Here is a 20,989-nt window from a genome sequence, read left to right as displayed (position 1 = left end):
CCCTTTCTACGTACAAAACTGCTCTCGTATCTTCGAAGTGTTATCTTGACTGTTAGATCAATGTGATTTAACCTGCGCTTCAGGTTCAAGTTCAGGTTGGTATTAAATAAATATAAGAGCGAAATCACTAATATTCATTTTCACCCCCTACCCTGGGAATCGGTAAGGGGGCCTCTAAGATAGGTAAACATTCCAGCCATTTCACTAAAGAAGCAGATAAAATATAATTCCACTGTATTTCATGTATTCTTGGAGAAATTTTGGCAATACATCGAAAGCATTGGCAAACGGAATATGAAGCAAAACATATGTTTACCAAATGGTGGATAAAATTTGCTGTAACAATGTTATTTGATATGCCAAAGCTCAATACCCAATGCAATTTTAATGAAACATAATGTTGAGCAGGGATATTTATATATCGATCCATCCCCAGCGGCCGATGACCCAATTACGGACCGGGGGAACAACCCTCTTAAAGCTACTCGGCGTGTATTTATACGTCGACGTATTATTTCACATACGACAGTCTGTCTTCCGGGTGCCTTATTCTACTACAAATCAATTTGATCAAAACTAGAGATCAATTGAATGAAATTTAATACTAAAAATCATATTATTTTTTGACAACTCATCAAAGATGAAGAAGAATATGGAAGTCTGGGCATTTACGGGGCTGACGACCGTCATAATCTGGTTTAAGTGATCACTTTATACACGTGTAACATTCACCAATTCTACCCCACATTATCGACAACCATATTACACAAATTTTTGGAAGTTCTATATACATGAACCAATTTTGAAACATTGTGCTTGAATCACTAGAACTTCACTAGAGACATCCATTGGTGAGATAAATATGAATATTCTTTGATAAGATGTCAAAAAATAATTTGAAAAATAATTCCTATAATTGGAGATAATACAGAACAATGTTTCAAAAACTGATTCATATACATAGAACTTCCAAGAATTTGAGTAGTGTGGTTGTCAATAATGGGTAGAATTGGTGAATGTTACACGTGTGTAAAGTGATCACTTAAACCAGCCTATGATGGTCGTTAGCCCCGTAAATGCCCAGACTTCCATATTCTTCTTCATCTTTGATGAGATGTCAAAAAATAATATGAAAAATAACTCGTATAATTAGAGATAATCCAGATTTGTGAACAAGTATTTGGACTCGAAATGTTGTGAATATTTTTATAACATGGGAAGTATTTTTTACTAATAAAAATGGTTCCTTAATCTATTCGTATCAAAGTGTCGCTTTTATTTCGCATTATTACCGAAAACAAAATTTTTTTCCGAATATTTTTTATTGATGGAAGTGGTTTCTAAAATAATATTTATTGTAAAAGAATAGCCCCTTTTGACGTATTATTACATACACGACAGTGTATCGGATATATCGATTTCCATACACTTGTTCTGACGAGTGACACCCCTTGATAGATTTGTGAACAAGCGATGGTACTGCTTCGTGTACTGAGCTGTATTGAATTGAATTTTATGACAAGCCTTTTACTTTGTGACTGTAATCAAATGAAAATATTCCATCAAAACGTCTCCTCCTATCGAGACTCTCAATATCAAAAGAATATGGTAAAAATAGAAGGACGTCAGATGCCACTCAGGCAGTCCTTTAAATATCCTTTAAATGTACTAACTATCCAATTAGATAATTTACCATCACGTTATAAAATCTCCAAAACAAAATAAAATGTCTATAAAATGTCCGCCTCCGTAGTGTAATGGTCAGCACTCTCGGCTACCGTTCTGGAGGTCCCAGGTTCGATTCCCAGAGGGGGTCAAATGAATATAAGTGATTTTTTCACTGTAATATTTATTCATTATATTACCCTGGACTGGTACTTGAAGCGGAGGGCTGATCACCTTATCTTCATGTGTTAACGATCAAGATAACACTGCGTTTATATGATGCAGTACCCTATGAACCATTGGGTGCGAATAAGGGTTAGAAGAAGAAGAAGAAGAAGTATAAAATCTAATTCCATTTTTTTAATGCGCGCAGAAACACGTCCGACCTCTAACGCGGCCGTTCGCGTTCGGAATTTGAACGACTGAGATCTTAGCCTTAAGGGGGGCATTTATACATGGATCTGTCCGTTGGATTTGTCCGCCGAAGATTCCTGCGTGAATTCCCCCTTTATATGTAGTTTATAGCTGGTTATCTGAGATAATCATGAAGTAGCTCACCGAGTAGCGCCTGAAAGAGCCTGGATTTGAAGATCCTGATGACCCTCTCGATGGCTATCCGCAGCTGCCGGTCCTGGGACTTGGTCAGCTTGGAGTGGTAGTCTTCCAGCAGTTCTAGCGCACGATGCGCTTCTGAAAATAATCACAATTTTCATTAAATTTTACAGTATCAGGTATAAAACAATTGGATAAGCTGAAAATAAAATAATAATAAATAATATTTTTTCACACATAATTTTCGTACTTTTTTAATTTTATTTGTTAAATTTATGTATATACTTACCTACATATTAATACATATCGCTTACTCCTTTCAACAACGTCATAAATAAAATAAAAACTCGTTTTTAAAGTTTAAGAATATAATAAAATGTATTAATAATAATTATCAAGCCAATTATTGAACTTTTTACAGTACAACAGATCTTTTTAGGTAAAACCTGAAAGTTTTTTCTCCATTAGAAAAATATTTAGTTTACTTAAAAAAATAATTAAACAATACATTTTCGTCAAAATGCAAAACTTTCTGCCCTGTAGCGGGTAAATATTAACTTTAAAATATGCCGCTTTCGCTGGGATATAGTCCATTTTCTAGGCATTCCGAAAACATGCTCAACTAAAAATTGTGGTTGTTTTATATATGACGTTGTCGAAAGGAGTGAGCGATATGAACATTCATTGATAAAAAAATATTTACATTCGTGCAAGCCTGGGTGTAACTGACATCAATAGTAAGGTAGAGGAAAGGCAATCGAGATGGTATGGGCACATAGGACGTAGAGAACCTGAGCGTATTGTAAACCAGGCCATCGTCGTGGATCTTACTCGAAAGACATCTAGAAGAAGACCGAAAAATTCATGGGTGCTACTACAGAAAGATAACATGATTCGAAGGCGTGACTTGGGTAACGTTGTATATTATAGAAGAACCTACAACGTGAGAATGAGGAGAACTGACCCTAACAGTCTACAATGACGATAAGTTGGGATGGAACCAGGAAGAAGAAGAATTGAAATGTTATTTTTTGTAGAGACCCAGCCACCTTACGTGTATTGTCGGTAGAGTTCTTTTTACATACGTAAAAAAAATTGTCTCAAATTGGTATGAAATATCTATCGTCCTTTTTAATAGGAAAAAAATTAAGTCTGAACATCCCTGGGCTTAAGACCTATGATTTAGCTGGCTTAAGCGATCACTTTACACACTTGCGTAACGTTCACCATTCTTCCCATTACTGAACATCCATATTGCATAAATTTAAAAAAACATGAGAGAAAGGGGGAAAGGGAAAAGATCAAAGCTGAAGTCAAAGACAAATCGTACAAAACAAGGGACGCACCACGATATAAATGTCGACTGACAATGTTGAATTATCTCAGCCCTGACAATGTCGAGTTGAACATATCGAAATCCCCAATTAACCAATTTTGATGAATGCCAAATATAGGAATTTATTTTATACGTATTACACATGCAGCTAGTGAAATATATTCATGTACAAATCATTCTACGAGTATATCGTGAAGCAAGTAATAAAATTGTAGTTACGTACAAAATGTTTTGTCTCCTATTAGTTTTATTTGCAGAAAGCTAAATAAACCCGGCTCAGTTGTTAAGGCTATTCGTGACGCTCGCGATAAATTATTATAAGACCACGCTTTTAAATTTCTCATCATTGATACGAATGATCATTAAAATACTTAAGCACCCATCAAGGTCTGTAACCCATTTAGCTCAGGGGTGTATCAGACCTTGTCTAGAGACATTTTCACAGCTTTAAAAAAATGTCGTAATAATAAATCCAAAGAATTAGTAAAAATTTTAAAAGCTTTATACCAGTCAATTCTACAGTATGGGATTATTGGTAGGGATGGTACGAGTAATCCATTATTAAACAGTGTTATTGTTGCATAAAATCGTTAATGAAATATTCAACAAATTACAACTTATGACAGCCAAACAATTAACTATATACTAAAATAATCCATGCATATATCGCTCACTACTTTCAAGAACGTCATAAATCAAAAAACTTGATTCTTCAGGAGAACGTTTTTAAAGTTTAAAAATATAAAACAATATATTAAAAATAAATATCAAGCCACTTATTGAACTTTTTACCGTGCAACAGATCTTTTTAGGTTAAACCTGAAGGTTTTTTCTCCATTAGAAAAATATTTAGTAAATTTAAAAAAATAATTAAACAAAACCTTTTCTTCAAAATGCAAAAACAACACTTTCTGCCCTGTAGCGGGTAAATATTAAGTTAAAAATATGCCTCTTTAGCTGGGATATAGTACATTTTCTGGGCATTCCGAAAACATGCACAACTGAAAATTGAAGATTTTTAATTTATGACGTTCTTGAAAGGAATGAGCGATGTAAGCATTTAAGAACTACTCTCACATAACACAAGACCACACCTCCCAGCAAAGCACACAAATCACAATTAACATACTTGAGAACGTACTACAATATAAAAAACACAGAAACGCCTGAAATAAAACACACACATACATTGGTCTAATGAACTTTGATTTTCATAAAATAAATAAACCTGCTTCCATTCTCCACAAAGTCATTAAAATAGAAACTAAATATAAAATAACTATTCATAAATTGATAATGGAAGTGGGTGATGTGAAATAGATCGCATCATTCGGCCATGTCGTATTGCATATCATAAACAATTTTCTTTCATAAAATTTTATAAATAAATATTGTAAAATAAATATTGTGTCGGGTTGTGGTCCCGTGGTTAGTGTCGCGGACTCTTAAGTCAGAGTTTCTCGGTTTGAACCCACTCTACCACAATTTGATATCTATTTCTAACAATGAGCCGCTTAGGCTCACAGAAATAGTATGAAATTGAAATATTTGTGCAAATAATAAAAACACAAATATTTCTATTTTTATATTATTATTTTGATTAAAAATTTACCCTGGGGACGGGAAAACTTAGGGAGGGCACATTATTGTAATTTGTGATTATGTGTATGATGAATTAAAAAAAAACAAATAGGTATCTCTATCTTTTACTAGATAGCAAACTGCGAATTCATCCAATCATACGCGTATCTGGGATCAATAGTCTCAAATAACGAGAGCTTAGAGATGAGGTCAAGCGATATATTGTAACAACCAGAATAAACATAGACAAAGTACATGCTTAAAATATGAAAAGATCGAAACATAACAAAAACAACCTTAGTTTGCTTAGTTAGGACACTACAATAGTTTTCCCCCTTTTTTATATTCGGCGCAGAATCGTAGACTGTAAAGAGAGACAGACAATGGAAAATATTGGAATTGGAATATGTCACGGACTAAACACCGCACACATCCCTCCATCCTAAAGTAACCTCGTATTATGGAAAGATTGTCATCTGTCATAACCTATAGAATCCAATCTATGTAACGAGTTGTTTTCCAGGGAACATTTGCAGGCGGCAGGTCCGGGGTTTTTCAAATCGAATCAGACGTTTTACAGATCAATTTGAACCCCTTACAAAGCAAATTGACGTTCATCAAATCAAATTGGACGTTTTACAAGACAAATTGGACGTTATATTGTATTTTAAAAAAATATATAAAAAATTATCAAAAAGGTATTCAAAGTACTCATGATTCAAAGTAGTATTGAACATCTAGTCTGAAACTTGAGTACACATCGCGCGCACAGACTATGACTGCGCGCCGCGCAGACTTGCCAGCTTGACGGCTAACTTAAGCTAGTCTTAAGAATAAATGATGCGGGTAGGTATTCACACTGAAGGTATATGTAGTACTAATATGAATTAATTTTTTTATAAAATACAATATAACGTCCAATTTGGTCTGTTTAATGTCCATTCTGATTTGTAAGGCGTTTTTTTTTTGTAAAACGTCCAATTGAAGTGAACATTCTGTATAAGAGTCAACAAGACATGCGCAAGACAGAACACGCAGCGCGAGATCTATCATGAGTCAAAATAATATTTAACTGCGACTACTCTGGCAAGGGTGATACATCAACAAGGATATTTATTTGAAGTTACCGATATATGAACCTTGCGGGAATGTTATTACAACACCCAAGTCCTATTACGCAAGAATTAACCCTCTCGCCATCTGATTGCCACGTGACATCGTTCAATATGAGACTTGGCACGAATCAACCCTTACAACCCTAACAATCATGACCTCTAACATCAAAAAACCTATGATTAAAATCATAAATAATACGCATAAATGTGATCTCTCACACGAATATACAGCATAGCGATGTACGATTGATGTTAAAATGGTGATATAAGGACGGAATGCTGGGCTGAGATAAGCATTATCGATAATATTGAGAAAGTTGCATTGAGATGGTTTGGACATGTGGAACGAATGAGCAAGGAAAGAACGGTAAAACAAATTTATAAGGCGAAAGTAGTTGAAATAGGAGAAGAGAAAGACGGAAAAAACTTTAAAAAGCCATGATCGAGTGTGTCAAATACTTGAAAGGGGTTACGCCATGAGTGTAAATAATAGACGTATATGGATTAGGAGATACATGGACGTGGAAGAGGCAAAGAATGTTAGGAAAGACAGAGCGGTGTGGCGTTCTATTCCATATGCCTACCCCTGCGGGGATGGATAATTAGTTAGTAAGTTTATGTGTATAATTTTCATATATTACAGTCCTAAAATTGTTACCATGTTTGAGAAAACAAATTTTAATAAATTTCCTCAACCTTAATTCACCGTACCTACCGTCTTTCAATAATATTTTTTCAAGTAACGTACAAGTTAAATACAACATTTTCATTACACGAATGCGGTTTTCAATGTTGCCGTTATCAAAATTCAACTGGTCAAAAATGACATATTTGAAATTTTCATTTTTCTCTACCATTTTTGCACCACATCTACATGCCCCAAATCACCAGAATTTCCAATCACAAAAATCACAATCCCAAAAATGTCACGGGGAACAAAAAAAAAAGAATGGCATGGCAGAAAATGATTAAACGATTTGAGATATTATATAATTACGTGCATTTAAATGACGTCTTTTCGTATTTTCGAACCGCTATTGGTAGTGAGAAATGCGTAATTTTCTCCCATTGTCCGACATTTTCATTATAAGGAGGTCCCCATTGTCTCTGGTTGCTCGGAATTCCGATTTAATTTCGGATATTTCAAAGTTAAGTAGTTTCCCGCAGATGTCTCTTTTCCCAATTTGGGTGGAACGAGCGTCGTACGTAGTCTGCATAGTACATAGGTAGGTACTTAACAACGCTCTCCTATTTTTAAAATTGTTAAAGCAGAAAGTAATATTTTACTTGTTTTTAAACTTTAACACTTGTTTTTAAAGTCTAAAAATCTTATACGAGTACAAATTCTGCTACGGGTGGACCCTGTATGTACCCATAAGCCAATGGACTGCAATAGTTTCACACTAAGTTTTTTTTTTTAACCAGATTATGTTTTTTTAATGAAACTGACTACAAAACATAGAATATAAAACACTTAGGTAATTGATGTGAAAATAAAACTGGTTGATGAGAACATCTGTAGTTCTCAAAACTAGTCGTATTTACATGAATAAACTCAAAAAGAGCGCAGGACTTATCATTCTGCCTTCATATGACTAATCCATAGTTTTCTTCTTTTATGTTGAGATATTAATTTGAAATAACGTCTATGTGAACAAACACAGATTTGTGAAATCATGTTCTAACCCAAATGTTCAAACAAAGATTTGGGCACACTCAAAATTTTGTGGACTTTTCTTCTATCTCTTGAAAACATAAATTATAGAAAGTGTGGCTGGATGTGCTTGAGGTGTGGTGCTACAGGCGCATGTTGGGGCTTTATCAGTCGGAACAACGATGTATCAAGCATTGCTGGGGAGTCTAGGGTTTACTAAATAAAGTAGCACAACAGCGAGCCAAATACATAGGCCATAATATACGACACCCAGGCTTGCTTCTTACGATTGCGGAGGGCATGTGTGAAGGCACAAACTGCAAAGAACGACCCCACTTTAACTTCGTTTTCTTCAAACCCTTATCCTCACACAATGGTGCATAGGGCACTACATCATATAAAAGCAGTGTTATCTTGATCGTGTAATACTCAAAACGGTATTACGCGTCAAATTTAAATAATCATCATGTAGTCACGTGGTTCACTCGGCCTACGTGACTAGCCACAGGTTTTCACTTCCCCCACTTTACTTAACTCAGCCCCCCCATGCCACTCTTTTTTGGTCGGTCCGACCGAGCGCACGTGCTTGTGCTGGTTTGTGGTTTTTATCATGAAACTACGTCGATAATCTGTTGAAGAAAGTTATTTTTATATATTTAATCTGTGCTCTAGTGTTCCTAGTTCAAATGTACGATTCTGTGATCCGAACCGAAGTTAACCTATGGAAATGGAGCCAACATAGCCAGACTTAGCCAGATTCCGGCTTGTGTCCTCGCGAGAGTTAGTCGGACACAAACATCACGTACCCCTCCGCCAAGATATCGGAGGATGGATCCAAATCTCAGCCAAGCCAAGTTGTGAGAGGCATTGTGTCCTGGGCACGTTTTCCGTCCTGAAATAGCCTCACAAACACGTGCACGCGGGCGTTGTGTGTTCTAATTCCCGCCAACTATAGCCTCTCAAACACGTGCACGCGGGCGTTGTGTGTTCTAATTCCCGCCAACTATATTGGCCTCGTGCCCTGTAATATCTTCAGATTCATTTCTCCAGCTTCGAAGTCTACAATGGTCCATCGTCAGAGATCTTCGTCCAGCCACTTCAGGTGTCCAGATGACGTCGTCGTTTTCAACCGTTTCCAGTGTGCCACGTCCTGCCATTGACGGCGCCATCTAGCGGATTCAAGTTTGCCGCTCTGCTCGCCAGAGGTTGCTGTACAGCGGTTTGACAGTTTGACATTTCGTGAACCTCCAAAAACTTAGGTACTATTGTTTCATCCTAGTTAATTGAAATTCTGACAATCCATACAAACATTAATCAATCTAGTCTGGTACAGTGTCTCTAGAATTAATATGTAGTTATAATTAGTATTTATAAATCTTTGTGACCCTGTAAACATGTTGTCTACATAACCTCGAATAAACCCTTTGTTAAAATGATTTAAGTGTTATCATTTGATGAGAGATAGTATTCCCAAGTAAGTTCCTCAGATATACAATTGAAGATCCATGCTGTTACACCCTGAGAGTCAAAGAGTAAATGTTCAACCTTCCGAGCAGTCAAAGCAAACTAATTTAAAATAATAAATGTACTATTACAATCGCTAACGCTTAAACTTTAAATTTAAATTATCTCCGACATGTGCTGTAGCGGGTACGTCGAGTCGAAGAGACGGGTGGGGACTGACCATAAAAGAACCAAACCGATCATTAAACAGATTGTGACGAAGAAGAAAAAGAAGAAGAAGAGTGTGGTCGAGTGATTCTAAATCCGTTCCTGTTCTTCACTTTCGCGATCTTGATCCGCTCCCAATACAACATAAATTAATAGCGACGCATTGTCTTGTATCGAACAGCGAGTGTCGTCGGTAATGGCATTGACGAGCATACTTGGCACTTGGCACGAGACGTGATTTGGTAAGGGACCGTATTACCGGACCACTCGTCTGAGTCCATCTGCCGTCATCTACCGTCATCTGCCGTCTAGCCCTCAAACGCGCGCACCGAGGGTTATTCTCGTATGGGGTTCGCACTTCTCATACCAGGGCTACCAGATGGACTGGAAATGAAAAAATACCTTACAACATTTTGAGTGTGTCCAAGTTCTTGTTTACAAATCTTGGTTTCTCCACTTGAGAATTATTTTTTAAAATTTTGACATCTCAACATAGATGATGAAGAAAATTGAAGTCTGGCTACTTGACCTGTCTTAGGCTAGTTCTACTCGGATTGATAATCTGAGATCGCTTACATAGTAAGTCGATATTCATATCGTGGTGTATCCCTATTTTCACATAATTTATCTTTGACTTTAGCTTTGATCTTTCCCTTTTCCCTTTTTCTCTCGTCCCTCTTCCAAGTATTTATATAAAATTAAAAATGTAAAATTTTGTAATTAAAATGTGATTTGATAATGTCTACCGGTTTCGAAGCTAACCGGTAGACATTATAATTAAGTTATAATAAAATATTTATAGTGATTTTAAAACAGTTACATTTTAATTATAAAATAGAAAATCACAAAGTTAGTGCTTCAAATATAAACGTAAAATGTAAAATTTTGTAACTGGAATGGTACAAATACCTGTTTTGTGTTACTCGTTATACTCGTATGTTTACTGTTCTGTAAAATTTCCAATTAAAATAAAATAGAAATAAAAAAACCTTACAAATAAATTTTTGGAACTCATACGTGTATTGTATAGTTCATACGTCGTTTCATGTGTGAGTTCGCGGCAGAATTTATGCAGAAAAGTTTTGATTTAGCAGAGACACTTTTATTTATCCATGTTCTTCTTCATCTATGTTCAGACTTATTTTAATTATTTTACTAAACCACCATACATTACACAAATCAATAAATATTATAAGGATATTTCAAATGTCATGTATAAAACATATTACTACTTCTATCATCACGCCATTCCACTGCAGGGATGATGGAACGCCATACTCGTCTGTCCTCACAAACGCTGTGATGTAGATTCCTCAACATCACAGGTTCCCAAACTTTTTTGATTTGGGACCCCCTTGTCATAAGTATTTTTTTTAACATTGTTATGAAGAAAACTTACTACTTATTTTACCATCACGCCATTTCCGTGCAGAGATGATGGAACGCCATACTCATTTATCCTGACAAATACTCCTAGATTCCTCTACATCACAGGCTCCCAAACTTTTTTCTCAAGCGCCCTCCATTTTCGTCAAAGGGAAAAATAAAAATTCAAATTGTCCCCTCATAGAAAGCCAAGGAATAAAAATATTTTGATTACTTCTCAGCACTTCTATATGTCTCTTCGGGCCTCTTGCGCTCTCTAAAATACTTAAGTACTTTTTTTTAGAGTAGGCAATACTCCCCACAAAGGGGCGTTATTGCCTACTCTAAAAAAACTGCTCTTCATCCATACATCTAGTCATACATGCCTTCCAGTTACGCAGACTTTTCATATGACCAGATTTCAGCTTCTGATTGGTTTTAACGTGTCAAGTCATAATTGCAATTGTGTATCGATATTCTAATTTCAATAGCATACATAATTTATGAAATACTGGCAATACACATATACAAAATATTTTGATATATATATATTTGGTATAAAGGGAAAAATGTTCTACCCAAACTTAAATTATTATACCGCTATCATTGTTTATTAATTTTTAGATTAAGAAATTTCTTCTCTAAATAATTTTGTCCGCCTCCGTAGTGTAATGGTCGGCATGCTCAACTACCGTTCTGGAGGTCCCGGGTTCGATTCCCGGGGGGGGTCAAATAAATATAAGGGATTTTTTCACTGTAATATTTATTCAATATTACCTTGGACTGGTACCTGAAGCGGAGGGCTGATAACCTTTTCTTCATCTGTAAACGATCAAGATAACACTGCGTTCATATGAAGCAGTGCCCTATGCACCATTGGGGTGCGGATAAGGGTTTATTATTGTTAAATAATTTTTAAAAAATAAATTCATTCCAGATCATGCAGTCTTAAAACCGAGCTATCCGGTCTCATACCAAGCAGTATTTATTTTTAAAAAACTATATTGAAATATATTTATAAAATTTAGAGAAATTAGAGAGAACATACTCTTTCCCTTTCCACGTTCACCAAAAATATTTTTCAAACGTGGTCAATACCGGACCCATTGTGTGGGGCCGGCATAAGATGAATATCGTATGATTAATGTCCTTTCTCAAAATATATTTCCTCAAAAAAAATCCTTTTTAAAAATAAAGGAAGGTAGCCGGGTCAGTTAAAGTGCTGACTTTTAACTTTAATCCTCTTTATAGCCTTGTACATATATATTATGTACCTATCTAAGTACCCATTTACTAAAATCAAAAACTTATGTACATAAAAGATCTTTTTATTGATTATTTATGGTATGTATCATATTTGTCTATTGTCAAATTACTGACGACAAAAACGTTACTTTTCCATATAACAGAAACTTTCAGAGCTCCCTCACTTAGGTTATCTGTATCTCATTAAAATTACATTTCATTCTTACATCCAAAAACCTGAAACTTAGGTAAGACTGATAATCTTCATACACATAATAATAGTCTTCATATTATAAACGATCGAGTTAATATCATTTTGATCCAATTCAATACCTATTTACACCGTTGGCGTTGGGTGTGGATAGTCCTCAGAATAATATTTAAGGGGAAAATGAATATATGAATCATGCTGGAGAGTGTTTTTGGCTAGAATTTTTCACTCAAGAATGACACGAAATGGTGACACTCAGGGATATGCTACAAACTTATAAAGTTTAAAAAGGACATGTCCCTATAATACAGTCTTCATTTTATAAACGATTGAGTTAACATCATTTTGATCAATTTCGGTGCCTTTTTGCTCCGTTGAGTTTGGATAGTCGTCACAAGAATACTTAAGGGGAAAATCAATATTAAAATTATGGATAGCATTTTTGGCTGATTTTTTTCACTCAGGAATTACATGAAATTATGATAACTTCAATCATAAAGATTAATTCATCTCACATTCAGTTATAGGCTTTAAAAGTAATACAGTTGGAGCATAAATAGGACCATGATAAGCCCTGTTGTTTATGCAAAACCGCTAGCTAGATTTCAAACTTTATGTCAGGTACTTTTTTTTCTTTTTGAAAGTTGTCCCACCGCATTCCCAAATCTGATACAGAAGCATCTGGGATTCCTGACAGACCTTCTTTTGGAAAGCAATTTTTCTTCATTAACCAAGTTGCGAAATTGATAGAAAATGTGAAACAAAATTGTATCGCGATTTTACTGCGAATTTAAATTTAAAAGCTTTCAATATTCCTGTGACTGCCAATCAAAATAAATACATTGTTATATCTTGTTCCTTAACCCACCCCCTCCCTTTCCTATATTTATTAACCTATATATATATATATATATATATATATATATATATATATATATATATATATATATATATATATATATATATATATATATATATATACATATACCCCTAAATGTATTTTTGTTCGTTAGTTTTAATTTGTACCAGAAGATGAAAACATCTGTAAGTTTTCGAAACTTCTCGTATATATAAATAAAACTCATTAAAGTGTTATATTCAAGTGTTTAATTTAAAAAAAATACTTTACATGTCATTCCACAAAATTAATGCCGAATCAAATAATATTAAAACAAGTTTGTAAAACCGCTACCAAATTTTCTAGTAGTGTTAGGTTTTTTTTTTTACATTACGTTTTAATTGAAGAGATATTTTATTGTTCTGTTATCAAATATCTCTTTTATTTAAACGTTTAGTAGCGCCAAAACGTAATGTTTTCAAAATAGAATGATTATAAATGAAAAATAATGTAAAATCTTAATCGCAAAAAGTTGTTTAGTTTTAAAACAGGAACAAAAAACCATTGTCTTTGTTTAAAGATCCCAGTGAACAGTTTTAGCTTTTACGTAGCTATAAGTATAATACATTTTTTCTAAAAGTTACATTATCAACAAACTTTTTTTATGATACTGAAAACAATTTTGCTTTGAACCTGACTAAATCATTTTTCTACAAGATCTTAGGAAATTCTTCTTAATTCCTAACTTTTGTTATTTTGATATTTCAACATAGATGAAGAAGAATTTGGAAATCTGGGTGTTTACAGGGCTAACCCCCTCCCATAGGCTGGTTTAAGTGGCCACTTTATACACGTGTAACATTCACCACTACACGTGTAACATTCGCCATTGTGGTTGTCAAACATGGGTAGAGTGGTGAATGATACACGTGTATAAAGTCATAACTTAAACCAGCCCATGACAGGTTGTAAGCCCTGTAAATACCCAGGCTTCCATATTCTTCTTCGTCTATGCAAATTGAGGTGTCAAAATACATCACTTTTGTAATATTTTTCATTCATTAAAAAATATTATTTTAAGCTTCAACATATTCAAACTTACAGGTAAATCATAGAATTTTTAAATTATTATTGCTACAAATTCCCCCCCCCCCCCTATCGCACCTAATAGGTAGGTGCCCCATCGGATTGACGTAGTGCTAACTTGATCGTTAATTATATCGTCTCCTGAATGGAGAAGTATCCTAACTGCATTTAAGAAAAATTACAGGAGAGTCAATTAATCTTTCGAATGTGAAATCTTAAATCAGTAAATTATTTTAAATATTTAGAGCTATGTTTGAATTTTTATTTATTTGAATTTATTTATTTATTTGACTAACCATCACGCCTTTTCCCAGCAGGGGTAGGTAAAGAGAATAGAATGACACATCAATCTATATTTGCAAATAATCTTCGCCTCTTCCGCATTTATGCATCTCCACACTAGCCGTAATTTGTTTCACTGATCTTTATAATCATACATTTGTTTTACTGTTCTTTCTTTGTTCATTCAATTAACATGCTCAAACCATTTTAACACGCCTTTTTTTTATTTTATCGATAATGCTCACCTCAGCATTGCACTTTTTCATCGTGGAAAATAAATAATGGGTAGGAAAAGGAGAATAGCAAATGGATTTGCAACTCGGGGTTGTATACCCGTACTAGTTCAAGCTTGTGCAATTTGAAATCCCTTGAGAATTCTCAGTACAATAAAGGATATTCTGTAAAAACAGTATTTTGCGATTGAAAGAGATGAGAGATTCTTATGAGATAACCTTATTTTATATTTGTCAAATTTACACTTGGCTCTCGGTCGTGTGATGAGATATTACGAAAAACCCTGTTACGTATACAAAAAAGACGCCTCCTTTGTATCCAATATGAAAACATTCCGAATTGACGATGTTGTTTGACGATATGAAAACGAATTGACAAATTGTTGGACGATATAGACAACGAATTAAAAATGTTGTTTGACGATATAAACTACAAATGACAATGTTGTTTGACGATATAAAAACGAATTGACAATATTATTGGACGATATAGACAACGAATTAAAAATGTTGTTTGACGATATAAACTAAAAATTGACAATGTTGTTTGACGATATAATAACGAATTGACAATATTCTTGGACGATATAGACAACGAATTAAAAATGTTGTTTGACGATATAAACTACAAATTGAAAATGTTGTTGAGTCCTGCGCCTTAGGTACCAGTCCAGTTAGTCCATTTTAGTGAAAAAATAAAATAGATTTTTAACATCTGAACATAGATGAAGAAGAATAAGTGGTCACTTAACCAAGCCTGTGAGGGTCGTAAGCCCTGTAATTGCCCAGAATTCCGTTCCAGAATTATGCTTTTTCATCTATTTTGAGATGTCAAAAATGTAAAAAATAACTCCTAAGCTTAGATAATTCATATTTTTTAACACGCTCAAAATATCGTGAAAAAATACATTTCTATAATAACCCCCCCCCCCCCCGGGAATCGAAACTGGAACCTCCAGCAAGGTAGCTAAATATTTAACCACTACACTACGGAGGCAGACAATAAAAAAAGACAACGTCACACGATCATGAGTTTGAAAATGTCTTGATAAGACGAAACGCGTCACATTATATAACGTCGTATACATTAAAATAAAAGTGGAATTCAATCCAATAATTTTGTTTCATTTTGGATACATTACCAAAAATAATTTTTGTAGTATGTACATACTTCCTCCCTAGTAAGATCCTATGTAAGCTTGATAATAATATGCTCTGATTTTAATTAAGCTATGTAATCATAAAATAAAAACAAGAAATCAATAAAGAATTAGCTCGCTACCAGCCCTGGTTTCTAGAAACTCAGCCAAGAACATTTTTAGAGTGTCTCGGCCTTTGAGTAAGTCCCGGCAAAAACTATTTATTACAATAGACTTCATTTTATATGCGTACCTAACTGTGTAATAATTTGTCTCTGACTTAAATGCAGAACTAAGATAATTTGAATTTCGAAAATAATGCGCGGGAAAAAGTTTTGAAAATATATGCAAATTAAATTTTATAATGAGACGCGGGCGACTCGAATTTAATCCATAGAGAAATATAAAAATATACATTCTATTCCAAAAATACCATTCGTAGAATATTCACCATAGACAAAATTGTGTATTTTTTTTTTAATATTTGTATTTTAATTATTTACACAAATCTTTCAAGTTCATACTATTTCTGTGAGCCTAAGCGGCTCATTATTAGAAATATGTATCAAATTGTGGTAGAGTGGGTTCGAATCGAGAAACTCTAATTTAAGAGTCCGCGACACTTACCACGGGACCACAACCCGACAATTACATAAGTTTATAATAGATAACTTTTTACTTATGTAAAAATTTATCTATTATAAACTTATTGTCCGCCTGGGTAGTGTGATGGTCAGCAAGCTCGGCTACAGCACTAGAGGTTCCGTGTTCAATTCGCAAGGTAGGAGGTCAAATAAATAAAAGTGATTTTTTTTCACTCTAATATTTATTCAACATTACCCTGGACTGGTATCTGAAACGGAAGGCTGATCACCTTTTCTTCATGTGTTAACGATCAAGATAACTCTGCCTTTATATGATGCAGTGCCCTATGCACCATCGGGTGTGGATGAGGGGTTGAAGAAGATTATAAACTTAACTCGCAAACACAGAATTCAATCACCGGCCGACCACAGGAGAGGTCACACGTCTCTTCACTATCGATTTTTTAAATGAGTGTATATTGGATATTTTTTGTTTTTTAGAATATGTATAAGTACAGTAAGATTTTTTTTTGACTGCTTACCTTTCAATAATTCTTTTCTTTTCAAAACCATATAATTATTTCGAAGAAAAACTTATTTTTTCAATGCATAAACGGTGTTTTATGACAAAAATCAATTACGCAAAATGTTACCTGAATTTAGAGAAATTAAGTTCCGATTAACCGAATACTGTGCCTTAAATGTATCTCTGAAATATCAATCCTTTTTTACTCGCACCACATCTGACTGAAATGCAATTTTGAATGAATAAAAAGGTGTCAAGATCAAAAGCGCGCCACACAGATGACATGAAAACAGTTGATTCATTTATTCTGACAGTACATTTCAGAGTACCTACCTATAGAGTAGGACACCACATGACGTTTGGATAACAATAGTATTATTAACGGATACTTTTTGATAAGTTATACCATATAATATATCACCATTTTAGTAAAATACTACACTTGCAATGTTTTAGAATTTGGACATAGTAGTATCTTCATTAAAACAAAACAAAAATCTAACTAACCATCACGCCGCTTCCCAGCACGGGTAGGTAGAGAGAATAGAACGCCACACCAATCTGTCTTTGCACAAAATCCAATGTAAATATCGATGATGCTTATTACGCCTTGCATTATTACCTTATATCACCATTCAAACATCTATCATACAACGTTTTACCGCACATTCGTCTGAGGGAACGCATTTCGACTGCAATCACTTTCATCCTTCTTTTGCTAAACTTATTAAGTATCTTTATTAAAGTTAAATAAAAGTAATATTTAATAAAATTTAACGTTTTTTTTGGCCTCTTCTCCCAAGTGGTGCATAGGGCACTGGATAGCAACGACGATACGTTAACTCAATTGATGATTACATAAAGGGAAAGTCCAGATTTTCGGATCAAAGAGTAAAATATATTCAGTTTAAAGGAATACAGATGACGTAATGGATTACAGGTTAGAGAACGTTATTGCTACATGAGAAAGAAAATGGAGGAAGAATAGTTAATACCATACGAAAGGAAAATGATAATAGTAGCAATGGATAGAACACTCGGGGCTGCATACTCATTGTCTCACAAACTTATGAAATCTACGGCATAAGAAGATAAATTAATGTTATGACATAAATTTGAATACCTAATGTGACAATTGTGGCGGTCCTCACCAAAACGCTGCATTTCCATTATAAATGATTTTAAGTAATCAGGAAAATTGGAAAATTGTTACGTTTTGGTGCGATGTAATGATTTCATATTGGTTTAACACGGGATTGGTCACGTTTTGTTGCACCTTTAATTAAGAATTCGATAGAATACAGTCAACAGGACAGATTTGCAATTAAAGGATTTTTTCTGCAATATTAGAAATGTAACTTTTTGCTAGAATTGAAACATTTTCTAACATTATAACGGAATCCGTACCTAATATTAATTTAGCGTAATTGATAATATACATATCGTAGTCGTACAGGAGAAAGTGACCAACTAACAAAACGTAAAATGTTCAGGAGGGCCATTTAAGTCACTTTTGCTTGGCAAGAAAATAAACATCAATGCAGTTAGTCATTTTTATACTTCAAGTCAATATATTATACTTTCAAGTTTAAAATCCATTGGATTTTTTTCAGGGCAATATTAAGATAGTAAGATATCAAATAGTCAATGACGTTTTTGTAAAAAATGCACTTGGTCACTTTCTCCTGCATGACTACGATATGAAAATAATAATTAATATGTATTTAATTTCTTCTTTACTTGATGAGTATAAACATATTACGACTCCTGTTCTCATTACACGCTACCCAATCAATAAAATGAATCGATGCAGAGTCATCTTGATTGTGAGTCTATTCCACGTAACCTAATGAAATAACACTATTTTTATTTGCACCCACGATCATGCGGAGTATTGTGATTTTTTTTTCTCCTAATGGTGCATAGGGCACCGCTTCGGATCAACACTGGGTTACTTGATTGTAATTTATGTGAAGCCAAAGTAATTGGATCTTTGGATAAAGAAGTAAAATACATTAGATGGGATATGGATGACGTAATAATAATCAATAATAATAATTTTTGATAATTTATATAGCGTCATTTTCGTAAAATACTACCTCAAGGCCGCTTCACTGTGATTTAAATGGGGAAAAGGAGAATGTGGAAGTGATTTAGCAAACAAATGCGTTTTAAGTTTTTTTTTAAACTTAAGATCATGTTTAAAGAGCATTTGTCATACAATCTATCCCGCAACAACAAAGGCACGCTCGTCAAATTTATTAAACAATGGTAAGTAACGTTAGTGATGGTGCTCAGGATGAAAGACGTTAATGTTATATATGTAAAGGAATGAAGAAGTAGCAGAAGTAGAAGGATACTAGCAGCAATTTATATGACTCTCAGGGTTGCATATTCGTACTCGTACAAGCTTGTGATAAGGAGCAGAAGACAAGTTATTATCGGGTATAAGTGTGCAACGAAAATGACAGGAGCTGTATTTGTGTTTGCGTAATATTCGCGGCAACACTTTTTTATTGATATCCCCCAGTACTACGGCAAACGGCATAGCACCCCACTCACCCCTAAGCCACGAGATCCTACTACATACTACCACACGCAAACCAACCCTGAGGGGAATGTACCCTTATTGACATCCATGACAGGTGACATAAATGTTCAAAACGCCACACACTCGAACACAAATACAACCGCATAATAACAAAAATTGCAACATAACCCACCTTGCTTCCTGACTGGCATTCCTATATTGGCTATTTCCCCGATTATTTTCACCTTTTCACTAAAATCATAAAACAAAACTGCACATTCGCTGGCACAGAACGCTCGAGGCGTTCTCTCACTTGTGTTAGCGTTTAGGTGACTGTCATTATTTTTTGTTTAACATTTAGTAATATTTACTAAGGCGACACTAAAAATAAAGTAACCAATTAAACCCGAATTGTACTGCACAGGACGAGACGCTCTCCGCGCACAAGCAAAACCCACCGCGGCTGAAACACACTGGCCCGTACGGCTCCCGCCAGCCGACAACTAGCAGACATGTACTACCACCGAATCAAAAGAAATAGAGACAAACAAAAGATCACAACAAACGGGCAGATGTTCGTTTGACTTTGTTGCGTATTGCCAGATTCCTGGTTGAGTTATTCGGCTGAACCGAGACCGACACAGACCGACAGGATTGGTCGATCGCCAAAACTCGGTTGGGGTTGTACCGAGTAGGAAAACTTATTATAAATTTATACTCGACGCTCCGGAAAATGTATTTTTTATTCCTTATCATTTAATAATATCATTTTTTAAATAAAATATTAAAATAATCGTTTTTGTCCGCCTACGTAGCGTAATGATCAGCACGCTCGGCTACCGTACTGGTGGTCCCGGGTTCGATTGCCAGGGGGGGTCAAATAAATATACAGTAAACCCCCTATAACGTGAACGCTCTAGGGGGTTGATGTTTTAATTATTATTATTACATTTTAACCAGAGGAACGGACTCAAATGAGTCATTATTAATTTAAAATACAATCTAAAACATTTACACCCTATCACTTTCCTCCGATAACGCGGTACCTATCTCATCGTTATAGAAGGGGTTACTGTAAGTGAGTTTTCACTCTAATATTTATTCAATATTACCCTGGACTGATACATGAAGCGGAGGGCTGATCACCTTTCCTTCATGTGTCAACGATCAAGATAAAACTGCATTTATGTGATGCAGTGCCTTATGCACTATCGAGTGCGGATAAGGGTTTGAAGATGAAGATGAAGATTTGTAAACAAAAGCATTTAAAAAATACAAATAACATATGGGATGGTTTGAACGTGTGAAACGAATGAGTGAGGAAAAAACAGTAAAACAAGTTTATGCGGATGCAGTTGGAAAAGGGCAAGATCAGG

The 20,989-nt window shown here is 34.7% G+C and overlaps 1 protein-coding gene across 8 annotated transcripts in view; it reads right to left on the bottom strand.

Annotated features, from left to right (window-relative positions):
* The window catches only part of dlg1 (MAGUK family member discs large 1), a 115,216-nt gene extending 95,128 nt beyond the window's left edge, over nt 1–20,088 (bottom strand). For all 8 annotated transcript variants that reach the window (XR_015838974.1, XM_088275220.1, XM_088275221.1 and 5 more), the window contains exons 1-2: nt 19,807–20,088; nt 2,224–2,355 (exon numbers count right to left, since the gene is read on the bottom strand). Coding sequence is in view for 7 of the 8 variants with exons in the window: in XM_088275220.1 (XP_088131346.1) it covers nt 2,224–2,355; nt 19,807–19,825 (151 nt within the window). In the remaining variant the exon portion in view is untranslated. The remainder of the gene's footprint in view (nt 1–2,223; nt 2,356–19,806) is intronic.
* Between the last annotated feature and the right edge of the window lie 901 nt (nt 20,089–20,989).

Source organism: Brachycentrus maculatus, unplaced genomic scaffold, assembly GCF_059751285.1.
Source record: "Brachycentrus maculatus isolate JH-2025_06_01 unplaced genomic scaffold, ASM5975128v1 h1tg000823l, whole genome shotgun sequence".
In the NCBI taxonomy this organism is placed as follows: domain Eukaryota; kingdom Metazoa; phylum Arthropoda; class Insecta; order Trichoptera; family Brachycentridae; genus Brachycentrus; species Brachycentrus maculatus.
The sequence above is the reverse complement of the archived record's forward strand: the minus strand, read 5'-3'. Positions and strand labels throughout refer to the sequence as shown.